The sequence below is a fragment of the Mustela lutreola genome, chromosome 14, assembly GCF_030435805.1.
Source record: "Mustela lutreola isolate mMusLut2 chromosome 14, mMusLut2.pri, whole genome shotgun sequence".
Taxonomy (NCBI): Eukaryota; Metazoa; Chordata; class Mammalia; order Carnivora; family Mustelidae; genus Mustela; species Mustela lutreola.
The window spans coordinates 4304659-4331847 of record NC_081303.1 but is presented as its reverse complement, the minus strand read 5'-3'; the positions used below and the strand labels follow the sequence as shown (position 1 = coordinate 4331847).

Here is a 27189-nt window from a genome sequence, read left to right as displayed (position 1 = left end):
GCCTCATTTATCCTAGCAGTGAGAGCCTCCATTTTTGATTGCACCTCATTAATAGCTTTTTTGATTTCAACTTGGTTAGATTTTAGTTCTTTTATTTCTCCAGAAAGGGCTTTTATATCTCTCGAGAGGGTTTCTCTAATATCTTCCATGCCTTTTTCGAGCCCGCCTAGAACCTTGAGAATTGTCATTCTGAACTCTAGATCTGACATATTACCGATGTCTGTATTGATTAGGTCCCTAGCCTTCGGTACTGCCTCTTGTTCTTTTTTTTGTGGTGAATTTTTACGTCTTGTCATTTTGTCCAGATAAGAGTAAATGAAGGGGCAAGTAAAATACTAAAAGGGTGGCAACAACCCCAGGAAAATATGCTTTAGCCAAATTAGAAGAGATCCAAGATCGTGAGTGGGGAGAAAGGGGATAAAAAGAGGTTCAAAAAGGAAGAAAGAAAAAAGAAAAAAAAAAAGAAAAGAATTTTTTTTTTTTAAAAAAGAAAACACCTAAGAAAAATGTAAAAAAATATATATATATATTAGATAAACTAGTAAAAAATCGTTAAAAAAGAAAAAGGTAACAGTTAAAAAAAAAAAAAAAATTTTACCCGAAGGCGAGAAAAAAAAAAAAAGATGAAAAAGAAAAAATTAAATTAACTGCAAGACTAAAAAAAATCACAGGAAAAAAGCCATGAGTTCCGTGCTTGGCTTTCTCCTCCTCTGGAATTCTGCTGCTCTCCTTGGTATTGAAACCGCACTCCTTGGTAGGTGAGCTTGGTCTCGGCTGGATTTCTTGTTGATCTTCCGGGGGAGGGGCCTGTTGTAGTGATTTTCAAGTGTCTTTGCCCCAGGCGGAATTACACCGCCCTTACCCGGGGCCGGGGTGAGTAATCCGCTCGGGTTTGCTTTCAGGAGCTTTTGTTCCCTGAGGGCTTTCCGTAGAGTTCCAGAGGACGGGAATACAAATGGCGGCCTCCTGGTCTCCGGCCCGGAGGAGCCGACAGCCCAGGGCCCCACTCCTCAGTGCGCCCTCAGAGAACAGCGCCCAGTTACTCCCGTCTGCCTGACCTCCGGCCGCGCTCCGAGCTCACCGAGCCTGCGACAGGTTCAAGGTAACACGGAGCTGCGAGCTCACTGTCAGCTCTGTCTCTGTAGCCGGCTTTCCCGTTCCAATACCCGCAAGCTCTGCGACACTCAGACACCCCCGATCCTTCTGTGACCCTGCGGGACCTGAGGCCACGCTGACCCCGCGTGGGCTTCGCTCCGGTTTAGCCTCTGGAGCGATGTCCCTCCGCGGAACAGACTTTTAAAAGTCCTGATTTTGTGCGCGGTTGCTCCGCCGCTTGCCGGGAGCCGGCCCCTCCCCCCGGGGTCTATCTTCCCGTCGCTTTGGATTCACTTCTCCGCCGGTCCTACCTTTCAGAAAGTGGTTGTTTTTCTGTTTCCAGAATTGCTGTTCTTCTTCTCTTCGATCTGCCGATGGATTTTCAGGTGTTTGCAATCTTTAGATAAGCTATCTAGCTGATCTCCGGCTAGCTGAAGCAGTCTCAGCTTGCTACTTCTCCGCCATCTTGACTCCTCCCTGAGAGCCTATTCTTTACCCACTCCCATACCTGGGAGCTCTGCCGCACTCACCCCGGTCTTTCTGGGACCCCGCGGGACCTGAGACCCCACTGTCCCTGCGGAGGCTGCACCCCCGGCTTAGCCTCTGGTGCGACGTCCGTCCTGGAGCAGACCCTAGAAGTTCCGATTTTGTGCCCCGCTGCTCCCTCACCTGCCGGGGGCCGGCTCCTCCCCCCCCCCCCCCCCCACGGTTTATCTTCCCGTATATCGCCTGGGATTCACTTCTGTGCATGTCCGACCTTCCAGAAAGTGGTGCTTTTCGGTTCCTAGAATTGCTGCTGTTCGTCTCTTCGACTTCCTGTGGAGTCTGTAGGTGTTCAGGATGGTTTGGTAACTCCCTAGCTGAACTCCTGCGACCAGACAAACTTTAGGTCTGCTTCTCCTCCACCACCTTCCCTACGCCTCTCAGACCCCGTCCTGATCATGCTTTTCCCCAGCCTGCAGAGTGATGATTGCACAGCCCAGTAATATCCTAGCTGGTATCTTGTACGTGCCTTTATGATCGCACTTATCATAGGGTGTTGTGATGCTTTTGTTGCATGTCTTTGTCCCTGTGAATTTCAACAGAAAAATATCTTTCTATAAACCATCTTTGTAAGGCTTCCAAAAAGCACAAGGCTTGGTACATAATAGGAATTTAAATAATGAATGAATGAATGAATGAATAAGTGAGTGAATGAATGCAGATGTTGGGTTGGGGTGAGATATCTTCCTGCTAAATACTAACTCAGGTGAAAACTGGCACTACTACATTTCTAACTTAATTGTCAGTTCCAGAATAAATTACCCTGCTGACAAGTGTAATCTTCTGCAAGTGAAGACACAGAAAACCTTAGACTACCTTGGAAGGGAATTTCTAAGCATAGCAAGAACCTGAGTTAAAAGCATTCCAAACACAGTGTCAGATCCATTGGGCAATACTATATTTAAAGTTAATTAATAATTTAGATTTACTATGAACTATGTGCTGTGGTGCTATACAAAATTACTGCACATAATCCTTACAACTCTATGTAGTAGGTGCCCTAGTGCAATCTTGACAGATGTACCATCGGGTACATCTTTATACCCTTATACCATCATGTACTGAGAGGGAAGTGCCATCCTGCGGGAACTCAGCCAACAGGAGCAGAGACCTGGCTTGTAACTTCCATGCTCCATTATCCTTTAGAGGCCACCCATGTGCACCAGATCCAGTACCAACTGCTCTTTAAGATTAGCTTATGGACAGTTCTTCCAGGAGACCCTCTAGCCCAGGCTAGAGGCCCCTCCCACTACCCTGTGCACACCTCTATCATAGCAATCCTAAAATTTCACTGTGATTATCTGTCACCTTACCTCTACTGCCCAATTAGACCACAGACTTCTCCAGGACAGAAAATGATTACATTCATTGTTGTAGCCACAACATGATGCTTGCTGCTTAGTAAGTTTTCTGCAAATATTTATTGAATTAAAGTAAACCAAATGGAGAGAATCTCTAAGCTAACCAATGACCTTAGGGGGCAAAGACACCTGCTCCCAGAATTGGACTCCTTCTGTTTTTCTTCTGCTTTCCAAGGATTTCTTGATACTGAAACTGATGCCCTCTTTATTTAACGTAAAGATTTCACAGGCCCCGTAATAATCACTACTATGCAAAAGGTAACTAATAGTTTTTAACTGGAGTTTAGTTTCTTTTTTAATCAAATTTTTTGTTTAAGATTTTTTTATTTGACAGAGAGAGAGAGATCACATGCAGGCAGAGAGGGGGGGGGATGCAGGCTCCCCACCAAGCAGAGAGCCCAATGCGGGGCTCGATCCCAGGACTCTGAGGTCATGACCTGAGCGGAAGGTGGAGGCTTTAACCCACTGAGTCATCCAGGTGCCCCTGGACTTCAGTTTCTATATATCCTCACCAGCTAAAAAGATTTTGCTCAGATTTACTTTCATTACTTTCTATTATGAACAGAAGCATATTTTTTCTTAAATGCATATGTATATATGCAAAATATTTCAATATTGAATGCAATTTCTAACTGTACCTTCCTACCCCCATAGATCGTGATACGGCTCCCTGAGAATCCCTGGATTTCCCAGTTTTGCTCTGGCCAGACTCCTTTCTTCAGGCAGCCCCTTGTGTGTTGTCCCGTGACTTGGCTTTACACAGATAGCCAGACTTCCAAGAAGATGAATTCCTGCCCTTGACATTTCCAGGTACCTCCTCCCCCTCCACACACACACCCCTTTACCTTCCTCTCTACCGCTGCATTCCTCTACCTTGTTAGAGCTCCAGTTGCCGACCAAACTCTAGGGCTGGCAGGTGTAAGACTTCTCAACTTTGCCACCCTCTTGGGTCTCGCCTGCCTTCCTCCCCTCTACCATCCACCTCTGATGCCTGTTTAAACTGGTGGACAAGCTTCATGCCAGGACCTGCCTCCTCTGGTTCCTCCTGCACTATCATTCCAAAGATATGACACATTCCAATAACCTACAATGTCTAATGGGCTGGGAGCAGAGAGGCCTGTGCCTGGAGCCAGTGCATGTCATTTCCCATCCTGGGAAAACCCAACAAGGGCGGGGGGCTTGGTTTTGTTTGGTTTGCAGCCAGTTTTGTCCGTCAGATGGCAGAGGACCCCATGGAGAAAACTGAATATAACATTTAACAAGGTTGAGGTGATTGGATGATAGGAAATCTTAGATATTACGTTGACCAAGAAAGGGACGTAATGCCAAGATATTACGTTGACAAAGAAAAGTTGACCAAGGAAGGAAATTCGCTCCACAATTAGAGGGAATGTAGGAGAGTAGGAGGAGCTTTAGCTTTGGGCTCAGAAAGACTCACGTTCTAGTTCCAAAGTATGAACCTAGGCTAGTAATTTAGCCTTTGTGAGATGCTCTTCCCTCACTCGTATCTGGAGATAACAGCCCCACCCACTTTGAAGGGTTATTGTGAAGATGAAATGTGGACTCACTAACCATGTTGAGCATGGGGTAGGGAACACAGCAAAAGCTCATCCAGTCACCCTCTCTACCAGCAAGGGGTTTGATAAATGTTAAGTTTATCAGATTTCCAAATGTTAAATGAAAACATATTTGCTCCTATGGTCAGAGAGCAGGTGGAAACCTGGAGGGCAGTTGTACCATTTCTTGTAAGATTTTCCCCCCATTTGGATAATGAAGTATTTTATTTTTTAAAAAGTAATAGGTCACAATAGCCAAATAGGTTTAAAAGCTAAACAGTCAAGGTGCCTGGGTGGCTCAGTGGGTTAAAGCCTCTGCCTTCGGGTCAGGTCATGATCTCAGAGTCCTGGGATGGAGCCCCGCGTCGGGTTCTCTGCTCAGCAGGGAGCCTGCTTCCTCCTCTCTCTCTGCCCACCTCTCTGCCTACTTGTGATCTCTGTCTGTCAAATAAATAAATAAATAAATAATCTTTAAAAAAATTTAAAAAATGCTAAACAGTCACAAAAAATGTATACGAATGGACTTAAACAAAAAAGCAAGTGCAATCTTGTAAATAGAGAAATACAAATTTCAATTGTACAGAGATATTTTTCATCACTCAAATTAGTTTAAAAGTAAAAATTATAGGAGCTGTTGTTGAGGCTGAGGAGAACAGGCCATTGCCTACATTTGTAGTGGTAATAATGAATTAGAAAACTCTTACGCAGGGACATTTTGCAGTTTCTAATAAATACACATATGAACTTAGCTTAACCAATACGGAACACTTCATGAATTTGCATGTCGTTCTCAGGCAGGGGCTGGGCTGATTTTCTCTCCATCTTTCCAAACTTAGTACACGCGCAGCTGTTACCGAGACCGATAGGTTTATCCTCGTTAGCGCAGGAAACCCACACTCCCAGAGCTTAAGTTACTTGACCAAAATGACACAAGTACAAAACACCACAATTCCGGGTTTATCTCTGCAATTGCATCAGCCCAGTACAGCAAGATGGTTTTCTCATGCTTATCAGAAGCTCTAATAGTTTGAGCAAAAAAGAAAAATTAACAGTTGCTCAGTAAGTGGCCCTTCCTTGAATAGTCACCGTTGAAACGAACAGTGTGAAGAGGGTGGTATTTGAAGAGGTTTTGGCATTCTATAAAACAGTTATCTTGTCTCTGCAGCAGGTCAGTGTCATGAAAAAGGAAGTTGGGGGACCCTGTGTTTAGATTAAAAGAGGCAAAAATGCAAAGCATCATCCTTGATTTTATTTGGTTTTTGGAAATCCAGCCAGAGTAGACATGTTGGGGAGAAACTGGGGAACTTGAATATGGACTGAATAGAGATAAAAACAAGGAATCGTTATTCATTTTTTATTATGTGTGGTAACAGGATTATTCTTTGAAGGATGGTTTTTTGTTGTTATTCTGGAGCTGCATGCTGAACTGTCTAGTGGTAAAATGTCATGATGTCTTTATTCTAACATGATTCAGCCAGATGATTTGTAGACAGAAGAAATGTGGCCAAAACATCGACAGTTGCAGAGGATCCTTAGGTGTCCTTTGTGGTCGTATTTCTGTTTGTCTGTCTATTTAAAGTTCTCATAATAATTGTAGGTGAAGGAAGAAGCCCATGGAAACCCCTGACCTAAAGGGAGGGCTCTCGAGCTGTGCTGTGGGGCTTGGTCCCAGGCCCTGTCCCTGACAAAGACTGTGAGGAAGACAGGAAGACCAGGTAATCACATCTGGGATGACGAACGGTTGCTGGACTCTGGATTTGGAAAGATGTTTACTGGCTGGAATGTGACTAAAGGAACCTTAATAAGGAAGAAGATGGGGTCACGGGTATGGGTTTTCAAAAATTAATAGCCTGAGGAAAGCTCTTAGAACAGCCTTTCTCACCAAAAGGACAAAAAAGCTTCAGCTGGTGGCTCGTCAAGGTGAGAGAATGAGGTGACATAGCTGCCAGGAACACGAATTTCCTGTCAGTCCACATTTCAGGAAGCAGGTGATCCAGGCGGGAAGTGGAGTCCCGCAGTCAGTCTGGCCGGGGCGTGTCTGGAGCTTCCATTTCCGTTCTAGGGGTCTTATTTGGAGTGGCCTGTGGGAGAGGGTGACTGAGCCATAGCATACTGGCGGAAGAGCTTGGAGATCGTAAGTTTAAAAAAGACTAAGAGGAACATGGGCGAGGCCATCAAATACTTCAAAGGTTTTGTGCAAGAGGGACAAGCCCTGTGTAGGCAGCTTCATAAAAAAGAACCAGATACACTTGTTACAATAAAATGGAGAATTTCTGTAAAGATGCCAGGGCAGGGCTGCATTTGTTAAATGGAGAGCATTGTGGGCTCCATTAATCGCTCCTGTTTCACAGTATGAGAACAATGGCAAATTTGAGACAAAGAGAGGAAAACAAATGAAACTGCCTTGAAAAGCTTATAATGTTTCCTAAGCTGAAGTATGTGTTTCTATTTTCCAGTAGCATTTCAAGAGCAAAGTTTCCAAGGGCCAGAGATAACGTTTATCTTTGCCCTGGATCCTTGCTTAAACTTCACCTTATTTAAGACTGTGTTGTCTGTGTCCACGATGACAAATAATTATGTTGATAGTTTATCAGGTTTACAATCCCAAAGCTAGATAGCCCCCTGGTGACTTTTTAAAGTTTTAATTTGGTCAGTGAAACACTCATGTGGTTTAATATTCAAAGAATAGATAAGGAAATACTATGAAATATCCCCTCCCTCTGCCAATTTCTGTCCTCCAGCCATTGAGTTCCACTCCTCAGGGCCAACTGATGTTAACCAATCTCTTGTTTCATGGACACCTTACTCTTTACCCAATTTTCTCAATGTGAGAGTCTAGAAAGGAAGGATTTCCTGACTTTTGGCTATATGACCCGTAGGATCCTCTCTCTTACACCAGATAGAGTGGAATCTAATCCCAAGGGGTTTAGGAACAAGTATTCCTTGAAACAGCAAACATCTGCCAATGCCTAATTTCACTACTCTGCTCTTTACTGGCCAGGAAGTGAAAAGCCTCGGCAAAGACTTTGCAAGGGGGAGATAACACTCTGTGAGGGTAAATACGGCCATTTCTCCTCCACCCGACTTCACTGACAAGGTCACACATTTATATCTTTGTTACTGTCCAGAGAGCTCCGAGGTTGGTGCTGCAGAAAACCTTGTTGCTGACATCACTGGGGTTTTATAGTGGAGAAGAACGCATGCTTATTTATGTACTGACCCGTCCACATGCGTTTGGCTTATGTGTACATGTGTTCTCTCTCCAGCTGAAATACGTTCCTAATACGTAAATCCATTGTCCCCTCACTGCCCCCAATACAGGGAACTCAGCGCCTGTTGCCTCACACCGCTTGACAACCTAGGAATGGACTTTTCTTCTAAGTATCTTTTAAGTATGCATCTAGGTAGCTCCTGTTTCTCATTAAGTTAGATCATTTTTCTAGAGAGGTAAGAACTGCATGTATGAAACAGGGCCTGTACTTGAGGTGCTAAATTAAGGGGGGCACAAGAGGTACATGGTTGAAACAAGATCGATCATCTCTGTTTTCTCTAGAGAAATTTTATCTATTTCTAAATTTTCTAATGATCTTGATTCTAAGGCTTTAGTTTCTAGGTTTATTAATATTAGAAACAAATTCTGTGCTTCCTCCTTTTCTTTTCTTGGAACTCTTCTAGATTCTATCAGGCAATATCCTCCTCATCCCTAAGACCTCCTTCAACCTGAGTAACTAGACCTAAACAGGACATTCCAAATTGGGCTTTCCTTAGGAGGGGACAAGGTGGTTCTGCCAACTCTGTTCCACTTCTGTTATTTGGAGTTCTTGGTTCTTGGTCGTATGAAGGAAGCTGGGTGGTTCTGAAGTGTAAAACCGTGAGCCTTGACAGTCAGGAGCCAGGAAAGAGATGGTTGCCCCTGAGCAGAGCACATGGCAGTAAAGGCCTCCAGGACTTCCCAAGGTTAAACGGCGGATTGGAAGTGACAGTGGCCTTGTGACATATGCCTGAGTTCTTTTATAAAGATCCAGCATAGATTTTCCTCAACACAGCATTTCTCTCTGTTCTGAAGAGAAAGGAATTACACAGATTGATTGGTTTTTAAGTTCCCCTTTAGGATGAAGGAAGATGGAAGAGTTGTCTATGAATTTTTATTATAACAAGAGTCATTTATTTTTAAAACAGAAAAATCAAACATTAGCTTTGAATTAAAAAAAATACCCAAGATTATCCATTAAAAACATTAACTTGGGGGTGCCTGGGTGGCTCAGTTGGTTGGGTGACTGCCTTCATCCTGGAGTCCCGGGATCAAGTACTGTATCCGGCTCCCAGCTCCACAGGGAGTCTGCTTCTCCCTCTGATCTTCTCCTTGCTCATGCTCTTGTTGTCTCTCTCTCAAATAAATAAATATTTTTTAAAAATTAACCTGTACTGTACATGACTTTGAAGCAGGAATAACATGATGAATGAAGAGATTGTCTAGGCCCAATTATGAGAGGTTTTTGGATGAAGCTTAGGATCATGCAGTAGGTAAAGTAATAAGTGACAAGTCTACTCTATTACCTCCCAGGAGCCAACTCAGCACAGAAAAGATTACGTCAAGATGATGGCAGAGTCAACCATTTGACCCCCGTAGTACAAAAAAAATGATGGTTGGTGTGCTTACTACGATTTCTTATAAACAAAGACAGGAAACAACATGTGTTGGAGGGGATGTGGAGAAAGGGGAACTCTTACACTGTTGGTGGGAATGACGTGTGATATTACCACTTCGACAGCTACTAGAAGGTGTGCTTGTGTATTACTGTGTTTAAAACTTTCTCCATTTTAATTTCTAATGTGATAAATATCAGTAGATATAACCCATATTTAAAGAAAGATCTTTAGTGGGGCGCCTGGGTGGCTCAGTCAATTAAGCGTTCGCCTCTTGATTTTGACTTCGGTCATGATCTCAGGGTCATGAGACTGAGCCCTGCGTTGGGCTCCACACTGAGCGTGGAACCCGCTTTAGAGTCTTAGATTTTGTCTACCTGCCCCTCCCCCGCCAGCTCACTCTCTCTCAAAAAAATCTAAAAACTTAAAAAAATGAAGAAAAAATAAAAGATCTTTAGGGCTCTCAGTCTTTAAGAGTTTAAGAGTATAAAAGTTTCCTAAGATGAAAAAGTTTGGGAACCACTGATACAGACCATCATTCTCAGTCCCCACACTAGAACATTGGCAAACACCAGAATGTTACTCTTTCTGATGAAATTTTAGAAATACCTTTGTACTCCAGGTGGGGACTTTTTGAGATTTAGAAAGCATTCTATCTGACTAAGTATGTAATACTCAGTTTATCTCAAAAGCTCCAAATAATTGTGCTTGGGGCCTGTATCTCCCCCTAATTCAGGGGTAAAGGTACCCCGAATCCTTTTATGGGATACATTAAATTGCAAAACAAAAAAGATGAAACATTTTTATTCATGATTTGTCTGTCCTTCGACAGTGATCTGAGGCGGGATCATAATACCTGCACACTCTGAGGGGAAGTACATACTGTTTTTGGATTTATTGAAGTCTAACTGAACTGAAACCAAGAATCATGACTTACCATAAATATAGGGCAACTGAGCGAGTTTTTCTGGGTTTTTTTTTGAGGGGGGGGATGGTTTTTAAATGTGTGTGTGTGTGTGTGTGTGTGTGTTTAAGAACCAAGGTCAATTTAGGTCCCAGGCCATTTGGGAACGATTCCTGAAGCCCATTCTTCAAGTGCAGTCAGCACAGAGGCTGGTTCTGGTTCTCACATGTGGGCCCAGTGTCCATTTAGCCAGGGTCCTGGGATTCCACAAGCCCACTGCATCCTAAAGGACGGAAGAGACCCTTTTTCTAGGGCCCTCCTTAAGCTGGATGTGGAGCATTTGTGCCTATAAATACAGTATTTGCAAGCCTAGAGTTTTCCTCTGTTTCCCTTACATTGCTGACACGTGGACCAAGACAGAGCTGAAGGTAGACATTCTCAAACCGAAGTAACCAAAGAACAAAATGCAAGCACGTGATTTAGATATGAGTGAGCAAAGATCAGATAAGTATCCGGTAATACACAGGGCACTAAACGAGGGGGGCGAGACAAGGCACGTGTCCTGTCCTGGGGAATTGTAGTCACTAATCACTTGCCATTTTCCCATTACGTCACAGTCTCCGGTCATCTATCATGTAACTGACAGAGGCAAGGACAGGAGGGTGAGCTCCATTTCTCTCCTGTATTCCCAATAGGTTGAACTCACAAGAGACCTCCAGGAGCCATCTCCAGCCCCCTGCCCTGAGGAAGAGCTGAAATAATTTGCAAGAAAACCCAAATCTTAGAAACAGAAGGATGTTGTCTACCACAACACAGTTACAAATCATAAAAAAAAAAAAAAAAAACAAACCCTGACACTCAACATGTTCCGTTTTAATCAGTTAAACTTTTACAGTCACGGAAATTAAACCACTTGTCTTTAGGAAAAGTGAGTGAGAAGACAGTGAGTGGCAGGAGCTAGAATTCGAGCAACTCTCAGGAAAGCAAAAGTGAGTCACTTTTTTGGTGACAGGAGGAAATTAGGCTAATCTGTCAGAAACTGGCTTGGTTAACTCGTTTTCTCTATGTGAGTCCGGAAGGTGATGCGCTCCGACCACTCATTCATTGCTTCATTGTCTTGCCCACTGGCTCTTTTCTGGGCAAGGAGGAGAGTTGAGTCTCCTGCATGGTTGCGTAGGTGTCCGCCAGCAGTCCGTGGAAGACCGCTGTCCTGGGGCCCAGAATGGGCAGTCTGTAGTGGACACTATCTGCAGGACAGTGCAAGGAGGAGGAAAAACAAGCGCTTCTTAGAAGATATTTTTAAAGACACTCAAAATATTTAAGGGTCACCAAAAACTTTTTCTTTTGACCTTATAAAACAGATTCAAAATTCACATAAGAATTTCTTTTAATAGAACCATCTTATCCCTCAGAAGATTTAAGGTCCTAAAAATCTTATCAAAGAGGTCAGAAAAGAGTACCTAGAAACAAAATTCAAGTATTAGGAGTTATTGTCAATTAAATAAAAAGTGAATATAAAAGGTATCTGGAGTTATAATGTGTGTTAAAGGGAAAAGAAGATTCAATTCTCAGGATGGGGTAACTGGGTGATGGACGTTAAGGAAGGCATGTGATGTAATGGGCATTGGGTGTTACATAAGACTGATGAATCACAGACCTGTACCTCTGAAACCAATAATACATTATATGTTAACTAACTGAATTAAATTTTTAAAAAATAATTATTAAAAAAAGAAGACTTTTCAGGAACACATACACAGTTCTATCTTCAAAAACCGAACATGATCTTAACAAAAAGTCTAAAATAGCACTAGAATTTCAAAAGGAACCTTCATTTTATGAAATAATGTAAACTAGGGTTCCTTAAAATCCTCATCCTCCTGACCTCTTCTTAAAATCTTATTTTATTTACAAAAATGTTGGTGAATATTCAGCTTTCCCAGAAGACACATTGCTTAAAGGATAACGTCTTTCTGTTGGAAGTCACTGAGTGGAAGGGAACTGGAGTCCCGAATTCTCTGGAAAAGCTCCTCACTCCAGCTGAATGAGAACAAAGAGATGTTGCAAGACCACAGACCTAGGATCTGGTTCGGTCTTATCACTGTAAGAGGAAACAGAGGTCCAGGGTCACAGGCACTGATGGACCGAGGACCAGAACCCAGATCTTCTTAATCCTAGCCCAGTGATCTTTGAACCATGTCACACCAACGTGTCAGCGGCAGGCCAGAGCAGGTTGTTCACGTCTCTCCAGATGTTTATTGACAATCGGAGCCTGTATGTGTCATGGTACTCTGGACTAAACGCCAGAGTCAAGATAAATGGATCCAGAAGAAGTCCCCATAACTTCTGGAGATAGGCTCTTTCTGTTTACTTAGTTCTCACTAATAATTACTGATAATATACTGAATCCAGAAACATACTAGAAGTCACTGTTGTGATCAAGGAGAGGAGTTAGACAACAACCAGCAGTTACGTTCGCTGGGATGAGTCAGCCATTTGGTCTTTGTAGCATGTCCACAGGTGGGTGGCAGCTTCAGCAGTTTTCCTGGGTTGATCAAAGGTGAAGGCTGCTCGTACTGAGAGTCTGGCTCTCAGGGGTGGGGCAGGAGCAGCACGGGGTCGGGGGGTAGGAGGGGGAGGTGGGACAGCAGAAGGTTTCTCTGGTTTCAGAGGTGGGAACCCAGAGGCTCAGACAGTTTAAACAACTTGGCAAGTACTGTGCAGCAAAACTTGGATCTGAACCCAGGTCTCCTTGCTTCTAGACTGGTGCTTTTTACCTCCACTCAGAGGGCACCAACGGGAGCAAAGCTCAGCTCAGAAATGTCACAGCTGGCCTGGACAGTAGATCTACCCAGTTTCAGCTCCTAGCCAGCTCCTTCAGCACTCTCCCCGAAGTCCTGCCTCTAAGATCGCAGCCCTTGGATGGACTCTGTGGGCAAGAGTTACAATATGTCCAAGAACATCATGTGCTGACATTATGTACACAAAGTCTAGCTCTTATATTGGTGACTGAACAATACTCTCATGGTTAATAAATCGATGAAAGGCATCTTATCGCATTGCCCTTAGAATCACAAAATAAACATTCTTGCTGAGGGAAAGGCATGTGTGTGTGTGTTCTACTCCTTTGCAAGGCAGGCCTGAAAAACTCCATGTTCAAGGAAAACTCAGAATGAGTGTGTGACCAGAAATGAGAACACTGAATCCAAGCGCCCGTGCCTGTCCCCCAATGTTCCCGTGCCTTCCAGAGAGTGAGGCGGTCACAGAGAGCGAGGTGGTCCAGCAAATGGTGGATGGGGAGCTTTTCTTGGATGGATGTTCCTAGCTCTTGGCTCTTTAGTTCATTTTGGCTAAATGAGATCCATGAGCAAGGCCAATGTTTCCAGACACCTAACAAGGGATTCACTGGGACTGGCAGTCTTTCCCTCCACTCTGCTCGTGTGAATATCTCCAATGGGATTACCCAAGCCTGTGGTCCACGCTTTTAGCCTCCCTTCAAGATATCCCTTCTATTTTCAAATCTCCTCTCTGGATGCCTTCTCGGGCAATTCTGGCTAGCTCCCCTGCAGAAGGAGCTTAGGCTTTCCCATTTGTATAAAGCAAATAAAGGATCTTGATTTTCCTTATTGTGTATATCAAATGAGAGAAAAGATGGAGGTGGCCTCACAGTCAATATGGGATCAAATGAGAAGATGGATAAACTTACTAACATGACAGCCTCTACTGCACTAAACCCTTGAGCTGCCCCCAAAGAATGACCTGCACCCACCTTCATCAGCTCAGTGTTGACATCTCTTAAGAGATGAGACATAGGTCGATGCCGAAGCTGGAACTGAAGCCTCGATCCTTTTGTCTATTAATAGCAAGTGGACCTAAGAATAGCACTGGGCAGCTGCCAGAAGGCAGGTGGTTTAGGAAGCCTGTGGGGTGGAAGGTTCAGGGCTTTGGAGAGGCCATTCCAAGGGTGTGGGGATGCAGTTCCTTTCCCAACTAAATTGCCTGAAAGGGAATTACCTACTTTGAGCATCATTTCCATGAAAACTCTTCAGCAGGTAGATTATGGGGCTCTTTAGAAAGAATGGGGAGGATTCCCTGTTGGCTGGAGAAGACCTGGGAAGGAACAAGGCACCGATGAAGGTCACTGAGGCCTGGGGAGGGGACAGAAGGGGCTGGCCTGAAGCGGGGGCTGGGGAGCAATCAAAACAGGCCTTAAGCAGTATGTGAAAAGAGAAAGAGGCAGACAGAGGGAACCTGTTCGGAAAATTGAGAAACCATCTTAGGGATTAAACTTTTCATCCTACTACTTGCAGGGTAGGATATCCCCCCGCTACAAGAACTCTGAAAGAACACAAACCTGTTGAGATGTCATTATGGGAATGTTTGGCTACAGTCTGGGCTTTTGGTGGATGAAGATTCATCATTCTGTTTGGAAGAAGCAAGAAAACACATCAGTTATGTGGCTAAGGCTTGGTGGGAAGGAATGTGCTTCTACGCATGTGAAAACGCAGATGCTCTCTTGAAACCAGCACCTCTTCACCTAGTGCTCAGACCAGTCGGCTACAGTGTAAGATGACGGGCCAGAGACCACCACATCTCAAGCTCTTTCACTTTTAAGGATTGTGATAAAAACTTCATTGGAAAAAATATTTTATCCATTGTCAGATCATGTATGATCTAAAAACAGAAGGAATCAAGAATCCTCCAGTTTCCAGAAAAAAAAAAAAAAAAAAAGAACAACTCTTCCAGGTCACTAATCTACTCTTCAAGTGCAAAACAGAATATTTTGGTGAGAACCTTCTTATTATTTTATTTTTATTTTTTTTGTCTTAAAATCTCTTCCTTTATTCCCATCAATATTATTCAGTGAGACTGGTTTTTCCACTGCTGACTGTTATTAAAGCAAGACAGGAACAATTCAGAAATATTTTGCTGTCAATCCAACTTTGATTAAATAAATTTTAAAAATATTTACTTATGTAAGTAATCTCTACACCCAACACGGAGCTTAAATTCACGACCCTGAGATCAAAAGTAGCACGATTTTCCAACTGAGCCAGCCAGATGCCCCAAATCAATTTTTATAAAGAATATTTTTATCTATTCAGTTAGTTCGTTTTTATTTTAATCATCCAGTGCTCATAACAAATCTACTCCTTAATCCCCATCACTTATTTCACCTTCCAATTTTAGAGAAAATATCTTGACCACATCTATTTCTCCTGGTGGCAACGGCTGTGGAAATGACCCTTGGCCAAAATGATATGAGTCCAAACCATTTCTACATTAAATTGCTTAAGTTCTAAAGACGGACAAATCTGTAAACTTTGGTGAGATCTGCATTCAGTTCATTGTCTCCATTTCCACCAAGGTTTTCCAAGATTATTTTTACTTTGCTACCAAAAATATGGTCCATCTGTCCAATTTATTTTACTCGGTTGCCATTGGAAGAATCAGTGGGACTAAGGAAAAGAAAAATTCTTTCTATTACCCATGTTGAACAAACAGGAAGGTGTCTAAGACTGAGTAGTTTAAGATTTGTTTGCACTATAATTCAATAAACATCTATCTCCCCACTCATATTTCCTGTCTCCCCCCCCCCCCGCTTCCTTCTTGCCTTCATTCCTTCGATTGGACAAACATCATTTAACTTCTACAACGGTTACAATTAAAGTCACTTTGTAAAAACTCTTATTTCAGTAAGGACAATTCTACCTCCCCATATATATAGTGAGACTTAAAAACCCTAAGAACAGATTTTATAAGCTACAAACAGAGCCAGGACCCTCCTTTATAGTCACACTAGCTAAATCTCAAACAGAAGTGGTCTGTCTTCTTTCATTACATTGAAAAAAAAAAAAAAAAAGAACCATCTAATGATACTTCAGGTTGGTGTAGACGTGATTTTAGTTTTGGTTCAATCCTTAGTCTAGCTCAAGGAATAAAAGTTACTTGTTTAATAATAGGTAATGATTCTGGAATTTGGGACTTTATTTAAAATACCAGACTTGCAAGATAAATGAACTGGGGCAACAAATCTCAAAAGTTTCTATCACAGAGGAGTGAAACTTTTGTTCAGAAATCCCAGACTTTAGATAGTTCTTTTTTCTATTGAAAGTCTATACAGAATATTTATTTGAATTAGTTTTATTATGATCTGATAGGAGCTTTGGAAAAGTTGCAGGTAAACGTTATCAGTGCTGGAGTGTGTTGGATTCAAAAACACTACCCATTCCTCTTTGACCCTATCTCTCTGAGCCAGGCGCCCAGCACATGGGTTCCCTGCATCTGAGTCTACACTGCAGCGTGGAGCAAATTTCATGAAAGGAATCATAACATCTACTGCTGTCCAACATAAGGTTACAAAAAGACCTATTGATTTTTCCATATTATTGCTTTCTCTATGAGGAAAAAAAAAAGAGTGTCATTGGATCACATATAACTTTTTTGGTTACTCCCCTCAAATCCGCCCCTGGTGTATGCCTACATTCCAACCATCTACTGTAAGGCAAGTCTATCTACACTGGTGTCTTATCCATGGTGAGTCTAATGAAGTAAAAGCTTCATCAAAGTCCCTTTTCCCTTTCTGATAGCTAAACACACGGGGGAGGGGGGGCTGATATCCAACTAAACAAAATTCTGACTGGATTTTATTTTTTATATACTTGATCTTGATAAGAAAGTAGCAAAGGACAACCAGACAAACTGATGGGCTGAGAACAGCTTATGTGTGATGTCCTGTACCTTCTGAATTACTTAAGTCATCTACATCTACATGGAAAATTTGTACTCAGTTCTGCCTGAGTTACCAAAGGAATCTCGTATTCTCTTCTTAGTACTGTTTTGGGGAAAGTGGAAAGGCAGATGATACTTTCTACCATAATTTCAATAGTTGTTCAAGCAAAAAGGTGAAAACAACTTTTCTGGTCTAATTCTCTGATTCAACCAGGAAATGAATTCAGTGGAGAAGCCCATTCCCTAAGCATTCTCTGAACATTCTACTTATGTTTTTCAATCCACTGTCCTGTGTCCGCAAACTGATATAAATTATTAAAATAACGTCCTGATTTAAATGTTAAGCTTACCTATGAGTCATAAAATTCTCAAAGGATGGTTTCAGATTATGAGGAATTATCACAGTTCTTGGTTGTACCTGAGAAAGAAATTCTCATTTAGAGCATTGCCCCAAACTATTCCAATTTAAATAAATAATGTACCGCCTTAACAAACACAAGTTGTATTTAATGTTGGAATCACTCTATATTCTTTTGTGATATGAATGAACCAGAGAGGATCACCTGCCCATAAGTCATAGGGTCTAGGTTCTTCCCTGGTTATCAGATTTTGAAGTTAGAAACCTCATGATTGGTAAAGCCTCCAATTCTCTTTGTTTAGCTCACCCCCAACATTCTTCAGGTCTCAGATCACCTGTCAGCCTCTCTCGGACACCACCGACTCCTGGACCACTGTTAGGTGGTCCTCTGTCTTACCTTCTCACTGTGCCCTAGGCTTCCTCTACCAGCATATTCCTCATGTTTTTATTGTATTTACTTGCTTGGCGTCTGTTTTCCCTCATAGATTTCAGCTGCAAGGGAGCAGAGACCATGTCCCTATTTTTGTATTTCCAGGTTCTAACACAGTGCCTGTTCAAGAAATATTTGTTGATCAAATTAGTGAATGAATGAACACACCTTGAAGCACATTTGATTTTAAATATGCCTTTCCTAGAGGACTATAATAAATCATAGTTACAGTATTCCTGATTAAGACAATATTTTCTTGAACTTTTCCAGATTTGTTAGTGTCACTAAATATTGGTTTTCTTTTGGAGCTTAGGCTTTCACTAAGAACCGCCCCCCGCCATTTCTCAAAAGATATTTGTAGTCACGACAATGAAAAGATAATCACGGGATGTGGTGCAGGTGTTCAACTGGGCTGTTAGTGGAGGGGCTTGTGATTTAAATGTATGACATAACAAGCCTGCAAGTTACTGTGGGTTAAGGGCCTTCAGAGGTGCTTGAAAATAGAGAAGAACCTGAACATCAGGTCTGTAGAAATGCCAATCACTTACGTTATTTAATCAGATTGTTGTAACTCATTAGCTGAGGAGCAGCAGCTGGGGGAGGAGGGAATGATCTGGTAACAGGAGCATCTGGGAGACGTGAGGGCAGCAAAGTCTTTGGTAAGAACCTGGAAGAGGTTTCTAGATATATAAAAGGGATGAGAATGAAGGAGACACACCGCCTTTTTAAATTTTCTTCTGAAGTTGGCTCTGTTGCCAAGAAAGATGGAGGAAACCCTACCTTCTCCTGATTAGCACGACCCCTTTTCAAAAGCCCCTAAATCCAGCCAGGGCTATCGTAGGTACAGCCATGAGTGGGCGATCGGGGCCTGCCCCAGAACAAAGCTACCGAAGACAGCATTTTTGTTTCTGAGAAGAAGTGTGTCGTGTGGGCAGCTCCTATTCAGTCTTGAAAACTGTGCATCATCTTCTGGGAGAGACTTCCCTGACTCCTGCTGTCCCTGCTTCTCCCTGATATCTGCTTTCCTACCTTCTGCTTCCTACCAGGTCTCTTTCTCTTCTGTTCATCAGTTTATTACCATTATTTGTTCACCCACTGGCTCCTTAAAGGTAGGACTTATGTCTAATTCTTTTGTTTATTTTTTTTCCTTTGTAGCTGAGCTATTACCTAAGTACCTGGCCCGTGGTAGGCAGTCAATAAATACTCGTTGAAATGAACTCAGTTACGTAAATAGACTTCTGAAGCCAGTGAACATACGCACGTTAAAGAATGGGTGCCTACAGTATATCCAGTCTGACATCCTACTTTTATTTTTTTTAAAATTATTCGACAGAGAGAGATCACAAGTAGGCAGAGAGGCAGGCAGAGAGAAAGAGAGGAGGAAGCAGGCTCCCTGCTGAGCACAGAGCCCGATGCGGGACTCGATCTCAGGACCCTGAGATCATGACCTGAGCCGAAGGCAGCGGCTCAACCCACTGAGCCACCCAGGCGCCCCTGACATCCTACTTTGAAGGGGCTTGAAAGTGTGTATTGGAGAGCAATGCACGTAACAGAAGGACTATGAAATAGATATTTTAAGGGGAAGATGAGCTGTTTGGAGCAGACATGTAATAAGAGATAATTTACATAAAACTAAGGTGGCGATCCCTGGTGACTCACAGCCATAACTTTCACTAGGTAATTTCTTCTACACTAAATAACTGAACTCCTGGCCCAGGGGACTCAGACCCAGGAGTATGAGTGGTCAGACAAGCCAAGTCCTATTAGGATTTTTATTTTTCTGATATTCATCTATTTTATGCTTTTTTTTTTCAGTATTTATTTGAGCAACAGAGAGACAGCAAGAAAGAGCACTAGTGGGGGTGAAGAGAGAGGGAGAATCAGGCTCCCCGCTGAGCAGGAAGGCTCATTCAGGGCTCCATCCCAGGACCCCGGGATCATGACCTGAACTGAGGCAGATACTTAACTGACTGAGCCACCCAGGTGCCCCATCTATGCTTTTATTTTTAAAAAATATTTTCCTAGTGCTAATCTTTTTTAAAATTCAGACATCATAAGGTTCATTATCTCAGTGTACAACTCAGTGGATTTTAATAGCATCACAAAGTTGTGCAACAATCACCACTATCTACTTCCAGAAGATTTTCAACAGCCCAGAAAGAAACCCTGTCTTTTTTTTTTTTTTTTTTTTTTTTTTAAGATTTTATTTATTTATTTGACAGAGAGAGATCACAAGCAGGCAGAGAGGCAGGCAGAGAGAGAGAGAGGAGGAAGCAGGCTCCCTGCTGAGCAGAGAGCCCGATGTGGGACTCGATCCCAGGACCCTGAGATCATGACCTGAGCCGAAGGCAGCGGCTTAACCCACTGAGCCACCCAGGCGCCCAACCCTGTCCTCTTTAGTACTCATTTTTGTTCATTCATTCCCCAAGTCCTTGGCAACCGCTGTCTGTTTTCTGTTTCTACAGATGTGCCTGTTCTGGACATTTCATATAAATGAAATTGATATAACTCTTGGCCTTTACTGTCTGGTTTCTTTTACAAAACAAAATGTTTTCAAGGTTTATCTAGCTTGCAGCATATAGAAGTACTTTCTTTTTTCCTGGCTGAATAATATTCCCCTTTATAGATCACATTTTGTTTATGCATTCATCAGTTGATGGACCTTTGAGGTGTTTTCACTTTTTGGCTATGATGAATGACATTGCTAAGAACATTCTTGTACAAGTTTGTGTACAGACATATGTTTTGAATTCTCTTGAGTATAGATCTAGGCTGGAAATGCTGGGTCATATGTTAACTCTATGTCATTCCAACCAGCAATGTATGGGGGTTCCAATTATCCATATCCTCGTCAACACTTGTATTGTCCACTTTTTATTATGCGCAGTCTAGTGGATGTAAAATAATATCTCGTTATGGTTTCAATTGCATTTCCTTAATGCTTAATGATGTTGAACATCTAGTTGTGTGTTTATTGGCCATTTGTATATCTTCTTTGGAGAAATGTTTATTCAAATATTTTGTCCATCTTGAAATTGGGATGTTTGGTTTTTTATTGTTGAGTTATAAACTTTTTTTTGTTTTTGTTTGTTTAAGATTTTATTTATTTATTTGACAGATCACAAGTAGGCAGAGAGGCAGGCAGAAAGAGAGAGAGGTAAGCAGGCTCCCCACTGAGCAGAGAGCCCAACGCAGGGCTTGATCCCAGGACCCCAAGATCACGACCTGAGCCAAAGGCAGAAGCTTTAACCCACTGAGCCACCCAGGTACCCCCGAGTTATAAACTTTTAAAAAATGTATTTTGGATTCTAGTCCCTTTTCAGATACATGGTTGGCAAAAATTTTCTCCCATTCTGTGGGTTGTCTTTTCGTGTTCCTGATGGTGGTGTTTGCAACAAAAAAAGTTTTTAATTTTGATGAAGGCAAATTTAGGTAGTTTTTGTTGTTGTTTGTGCTTTTGGTGTCATATCTAAGAAACTATTCCTTATTCAAGGTCATGAAGATTTACACCCAGGTATCCTCTAAGAGTTTGATGTTCTAGCTCTACCAAGTAGGCCTTTGATCTACGTGTAGTTATTTTTTGTCTATGGTGTGAGGGAGGGGCACAACGTCATTCTCTTGCATGTGGATATACAATTGTCTCCGCACCATTTACTGAAAAGACTATTCTTTCCTCATTAAATTGTTTTGACACCTCTGTCAAAAATCAACTGTTCAGGACCTCTTATTCTTATGGAGATCTCATATTATGTAATTAAATTTCATTTTCTCCTGTTAAAAAAACTTTTTTGATTGTTCACAAATGTAAGGTGTTATTTCCGGACTCACAATTTTATTCCACTGATTTATATGTTTATCTTTGTGCCAGTACCACAAAGTCCTGATTATTGTAGCTTTATAGTAGGTTTTGAAACCAGGAAGGGTGAGTCCTCCAACTTTGCTCTTTGTTTTTGAGATTGTTTAAGCTATACTGTATCTCTTGCATTTCCATATGTATTTTAAGATCTGCGTATCAGTTTCTTCAAAAATCTCATATGAGCTTTTGAGAGGTATTGGACTGAGATCAGTTTGGGAGTACTGTCATTTTAAAAACCTGTAAACATGGTTTTTTTCCATTTATTTAGGTCTTCTTTAATTTCTTTACATGATGTTGTATAGCTTTTGATGTACAAGTCTTGCATTTATTTTAATTTTATTCCTAAGTATTTTAATTTTTTGATGCTATTGTAAATGGAATTGTTTTCTTAATTTCATTTTTGGATTGTTCATTGCTAGTATATAGAAACAGAATTGATTTGTGTATGTTGATCTCGTATCCTGTAAGCCTGCTATACTCATTTATTAGCTTTAATTGTCTTTCGTGGGCTCCTTAGGACATTCTAGGTGTTAAGATTATGCCATCTACAAATACAGTTTTATGTCTTCTTTTCCAATCTGGTTGTCTTTTATTTCTTTTCCTTGTGTTAACTGCCCTAAGCAATGTTAAATAGAAGTAGCAAGACTGGACAACCTGGTCTTGTTTCTGATCTGAGGGGAAAATATCCAGCCTGGAAAATATCCAATATTCATTGAGTACAATGTTAGCTGTGGGTTTTTCATAGATACGCTTTATCAGGTCGAGGAAGTTCCTGCTCTTTTTAGGAGTCTTTTTATGTCTTCCCCAGCATCTACCTTCAGCCCCCTGCTGCGAAAGGAGAGGTCTCAGTGACTGGGGCAGATCCGCAGTACCCCAACCCCAGGAGGAAGCCGAAGGGCTGTTGCACAGAGTGAAGCAAGGGTATCTATTTCCTGCTCATTTTCTAACTGTTTCCAGCTTCTCACCAGGGTCTGCATGCACTGGTCTGACGTTAGTGTTTGAGGGCTTTCTTTCTGGGTTCTGCAGGGAATGGCAAAACCACGGTGTGTGGTTCTCTTCCAGTCAAGCCTGGGCGAGGGCAAAGGTCGGAGAAGAGGTCTTGAGAAAGAGAGCAGCTGCTGAGGTCCCAAGCGAGCCAGCCGGCCAAAGCCAGCTTGGGCCCGGGGTCAGTGTATTCTAAATGTGGACACAGTGGTTCCAGGAATAAGACCGGGAGAAACCCCAATCCCGGTTTCCCGGATTCCAGCCAATGCTAATAACAAACGCTGTGACCTAAATTACAAAGAATGTGAACAGGGATTGTAACGTTCAGGCGCACCTTTGCTCACCGCTTCGGTTAGATTTCCAAATCCCACGGAAAGATTTCACAAAACTGCCCATCTCTTTCATATCCCAGTGGTCAAAGCCCTTTCGCCATTAACGTCTCAAAGGAGGCTCTCTTGGGTCTCCTGATTTTCTACTCCTTGCTCTTCCTCGTATTGCCTGTCAGCCCAGGGTTCAAAGGAGAACCACAGGATTGTAGAGACCTTTCCTTAACTCCGACCCTAACCCTAACTGTTTAACTAAATTTGTCTTCATCCCAAGCCTGACTGACCCTACCCTAGTCCTTCAACAGACCCAAGTCCTAACGCGGACCTGTAGAACATTCCTCCAGACGCAGGCCTCTTTCTGCAGCAGCTCCGACGATGACAGAGCTTTGTCCGTGTTTCCTTCCTACCCTTGCTAGCTTCATCCCCTGGATTTTGCACCACCAGCTACAGACACCCCCCAATCTGGAAGGTGCTACAGGACCTCTCCTTAGCTTCTACTCTGAGGCGCTGATTGAACTGATGGACCCAGAGATGAAGCTGCTTGTCTCGTGACTGTAAGGGTCGAGGCAGGTTGCTTGTACGGGTGCACGTTGTGCTGTGTTGGAGAAATGTTCCGGGGGAGGGTTCCCGAGCCACCTGAACCCCTACGGCAGTGGAGTCACTTTAGGATCTCAAAGCAAAGTGGCGCTTCTCAGCTCTACCTCACTGACTTGCCTACCCTAGTTCATCTTTGGGTTTGTTGCAAATGGTGACGGGTCATCATACTGTGTCAGGTAACGGTGCTCCCGGGGCCCACGGGTCATTATCTGCAGCCTTCCCTGCAGAAGGTGTTGTCTCTCCCCTGGGCTCCGGAGGGAGAGGGGCAGTGCTCTACCCCGGGACACCCGCGCTCACCTCTGCCGTCCTACTGACCTACCATTTTTCTCTCTTGACAAGTGGAGCACAGCTGCTTGTTTCTGACCAGCACGGGGCTCCTGTGGAGCCTCCCGGCCTGAGGGGAGAAAGAAACGGAGGAGGTGAGGATACGGTGCGGGTCCCTGGGGCAGCAAAGAAGGGGCAGGGCTGGACGCGTAGGAGCGGTACCAGTTGTGCCCTCCGTAAATCCCGGGGAGTCTCTGGTCTCAGCCCCATCACCGGTGGAGGCTGAGGCCAGGCTTGGCTGCAGCTGGGAGGGCCAGAGAGAGTTTGGGCAGGAGGGGGGTCCACAGACCGATCAGTAGCCTCAGGACCCCTTCGCACAGTGGCACGGGTGCCACTGACCCTTCGTCACTCACGCTGACATCGGAGCCGTGAGCGGTGTTCACTGGGAGTGGATAACATGGCGGGGAAGAGGGTCGCCGAACAAACAGTGAGTACGAATTAAAGGCTCCTCCGGCCATCCGACTGTCTGTTGACCTCAGACTACCTGTGTGTGCACGCCTGTGGCCTGACCCGGTCCTGCGGCCCCGGGCGGGGGTGGGGAACGGGAAGAGGAGGAACGCGGGTCTGCACCTCGGGGCCGGCCTGGGGTGCGCTCCTAGGGCGACCTTCAGCCGACTGGGCTGCCGCTGGCTTCGTCCTCTGAGACAGCCTTCGGGTGAGGCCCCATTCTCGAAGGCATGAGGACCAATAACTCGGGATGAAGTTGGATTCTTTGGACAAATGTTGAAAATACCTTTCATTTTTATAGGCCATTTAAAGAGAATCAACCGCGTGTTACAGTGTTGTGGGCTGGGATGTTGAAGTGTGAGTGTGAACAGCTCGGTCCTTCCACTCAACAACACATTTATTGTGAGGCCAGCCTGCGGAGGGGGCTGGGCTGGGGCCACAAAGATGAGTGAGACATTTTCTGGCCCTAAGGCAGGCCAGGGAGAAAGACAAAGTCATTCGTTTGCCCATTCACTCGGCGCCCGGGTCCCTGAAACACGGCAGACTGGGCTCCGGACCGCCAGCGGCTCACACCCACCGCCTGCGGACGAGGAAGCACAACGCTCTGGAAGGTGCCGTGACAGAACTATGGGGAGGCCACAGTGAACCTGGAAAAAGCCACAGGGTCACCTGGACGGGGTGGGGCGGGGCAGAGAGGGCAGGGTCTGCGCAGGGCTCCAGGAGCCGGTCATGCTCCGGCAGGTGTTGGGGCGAACAAGTTGGGGGGAGGGCATTCCGTCACCCAGAAAGCCCTGCCACAGCGTGGAAGGATGGCCTAGAAGACCGGCTTCAGGTAACTGAGGCTAGCAGAGAAGGGCCACCGCCTGATGTGGGGAGTGGGCAGAGAGGCAGAGACTCCTGGGCTTCTGGAAGATTCCAGCCTCTGCCAGATCGTTCCTGATACCCGGGGTGGGGGGATCTCCCGGGGTGGGGGGCGGGTTGGCTCCTCCTTCCAACCCTCACCTCCGTGAGTTCTGACACCAAGACTCTGACCAAGGCGGGGTGGGCTAGATACCGCAGAAGCAGCCGTGAGACTTCTGGGCCTTCAGAAAAGAGAGACGGCGTCCCGTGGGAGGGTCGGGAGAGGCTTCGAGAAGTGGCATTTACACGGAGTCTGGAAGGACGCAGAAGGCACAGACAGGTGCAGGCGGCAGTGGGGGCGTCCCGGGGCAGATCCAGTTTTGGCGGCGTCAGCTGCAGACGCTCCTGTGTCTTGTAGTAGATTCCTTTGCCCTTTCCGGGCTTCTGGTTTCTACACAAGAACAGGAGCTCACTGCGAATCCAGCAGCGGGTCTATCTGAGAGGCCTCCCGGGTGCATGGCAGCATCTGGCCAGGTTGATGATGGCCGCGGATGTGGCTCTCGAGCTGCGTGACCATGATGACCGCCATCCCGCGGGGCCTGAGCACGGACGTTTCATATGTCGTCCCAGCCAGCCTTGTCAACTCCTCGGTTACGACATGGCTTCGCCATTACTTTCTCAGTAAGTCTTTCTGCTCCGCACACCCCTAACCCGATTCGGGCACCTGCCGTTCTGATTCCAATCACAGACTTTGTCGCGTTTTGTTGCATTTTGTCCTGTTGTTCTTTTTTTTTTTTTTTTTTTTTTTTAATGTGTTTTTTCCTCCACCAGCCTGAGAGTTCTTGAAAAGCAAAGACACATCTGGAACATCCTGGCATCCCTAGAGCCCATCAAGAATCTGGTGCACCGTAGCTCTTCAAATGGAGGGGGAGGGGCAGAGAGAGAGGGAGACGCAGACTCCCCGCTGAGCAGGGAGCCCACTGTGGGGGCTCAGTCCCAGGACCAGGGGATCATGACCTGAGCCAAAGGCAGACGCTTAACTGACTGTGAGCATTTTAAACTATTTCCCATGACACACACTTGTATGTGTGCAGGGAAGTCGGTGCAGATAATCCGGGAGGCCACGTTTCACACGCCTCCGCTTCCCCCAACCTCCCCCGACCCACTACCTTGCTTTCCTTCCTAGCCCTGGGACCAAAGGGCTTTTCCTTCTGCAGCCTTTGCTGCTCACTCTTGGTTTCCTCCAGGCGCCTTCAGCGGCAGCGGCAGGAACGGCAGGAGAAGCGGCTGCTAGTTCGGAGCCTGGGCCCCTGGTTGTATCCTCTTGTAGACGCAGAGCCACCAAGAAAAGCACTTCTGAAATGCTAATGGGCTTCTCATTTTCCAAGCAGCTGTCCCCAGGATGGCAGATGGCAGTTGTGATGAGAAAGTGAGAGCGACCTTTTGTAGCCTGGCCAAGGTACCACGCACAGCTCAGCCGGGCCCCAGAAGCCCGAGTCTGCTACTCGCGTGTGGCGACTAGAAACGTCCTGATGTTTGCGGCTGATACTTGCTGAGGTTCCTAAGGTCGGCTCATGGCCCAAGTTCTTGGCCTTCTTGAATCTCTGATAAAGAATCAGAGAAACCTATTTCCCTCCTTCTGCCTCCCTCCACCTCTGTCTCGCACACAGACCTCTCCACATAACCAAAACTGACAATGTGAAAGCACCAGATGGTGACTTTAACAATAGCCCCCATGGGCCCGCTCAGGAGCGCAGACAAATCTGCCTGCGTCCTCCCCGCTCCTCGACGCCTCTGTTCCCTTCCTCTCTTCCACTCCCGCCTTCCATGAGAGACACCCCGCGGGGCCCCTCTAGTTCAGTTCTTTCAATGAACACAACGAGGAAATTGTGACCCAGAGGGTTGAGAGATTTGGTCCAACCATACATGTATTTCGTTTCAGTGAGCCAGAAACTTCCTTGGTTAAAGGGCCAAAAGACGATTACCTTTTGTCAGGGAGAAAGTGGGTTCTTAGGGTCTGTATGGGGGCATACACCCCTTAGGAAAAAAAGTGATCAGAGAGCTATTTTCAATATTCAAAAAAAACCCTCTGATAATTACACATTTTCCTGCGGTCTGAAAATACCAGCCATCTCCATTAAAGAATAAAGTGAATACAGTTTTTTCAAATACTCATAGGTTGACTCAGA

The 27189-nt window shown here is 44.4% G+C and overlaps 1 protein-coding gene across 9 annotated transcripts in view; it reads right to left on the bottom strand.

The window, feature by feature from the left end:
- C14H1orf105 (chromosome 14 C1orf105 homolog) overlaps window positions 1-27189 on the bottom strand; it is a 53660-nt gene that overhangs the window by 7117 nt on the left and 19354 nt on the right. For 2 of the 9 annotated variants that reach the window (XM_059147000.1, XM_059146993.1), the window contains 4 exons: window positions 23709-23783; window positions 17189-17256; window positions 14461-14528; window positions 10959-11353 (listed from right to left, as the gene is read on the bottom strand). In XM_059147000.1, the coding sequence (XP_059002983.1) occupies window positions 11208-11353; window positions 14461-14528; window positions 17189-17256; window positions 23709-23783 (357 nt within the window). In that variant the 3' untranslated portion in view covers window positions 10959-11207. Of the gene's footprint in view, window positions 1-10958; window positions 11354-13875; window positions 14027-14124; window positions 14217-14460; window positions 14529-17188; window positions 17257-23708; window positions 23784-27189 lie in introns of those variants that run through there. The other 7 variants (XM_059146998.1, XM_059146996.1, XR_009347629.1 and 4 more) reach the window with 6 other exon arrangements.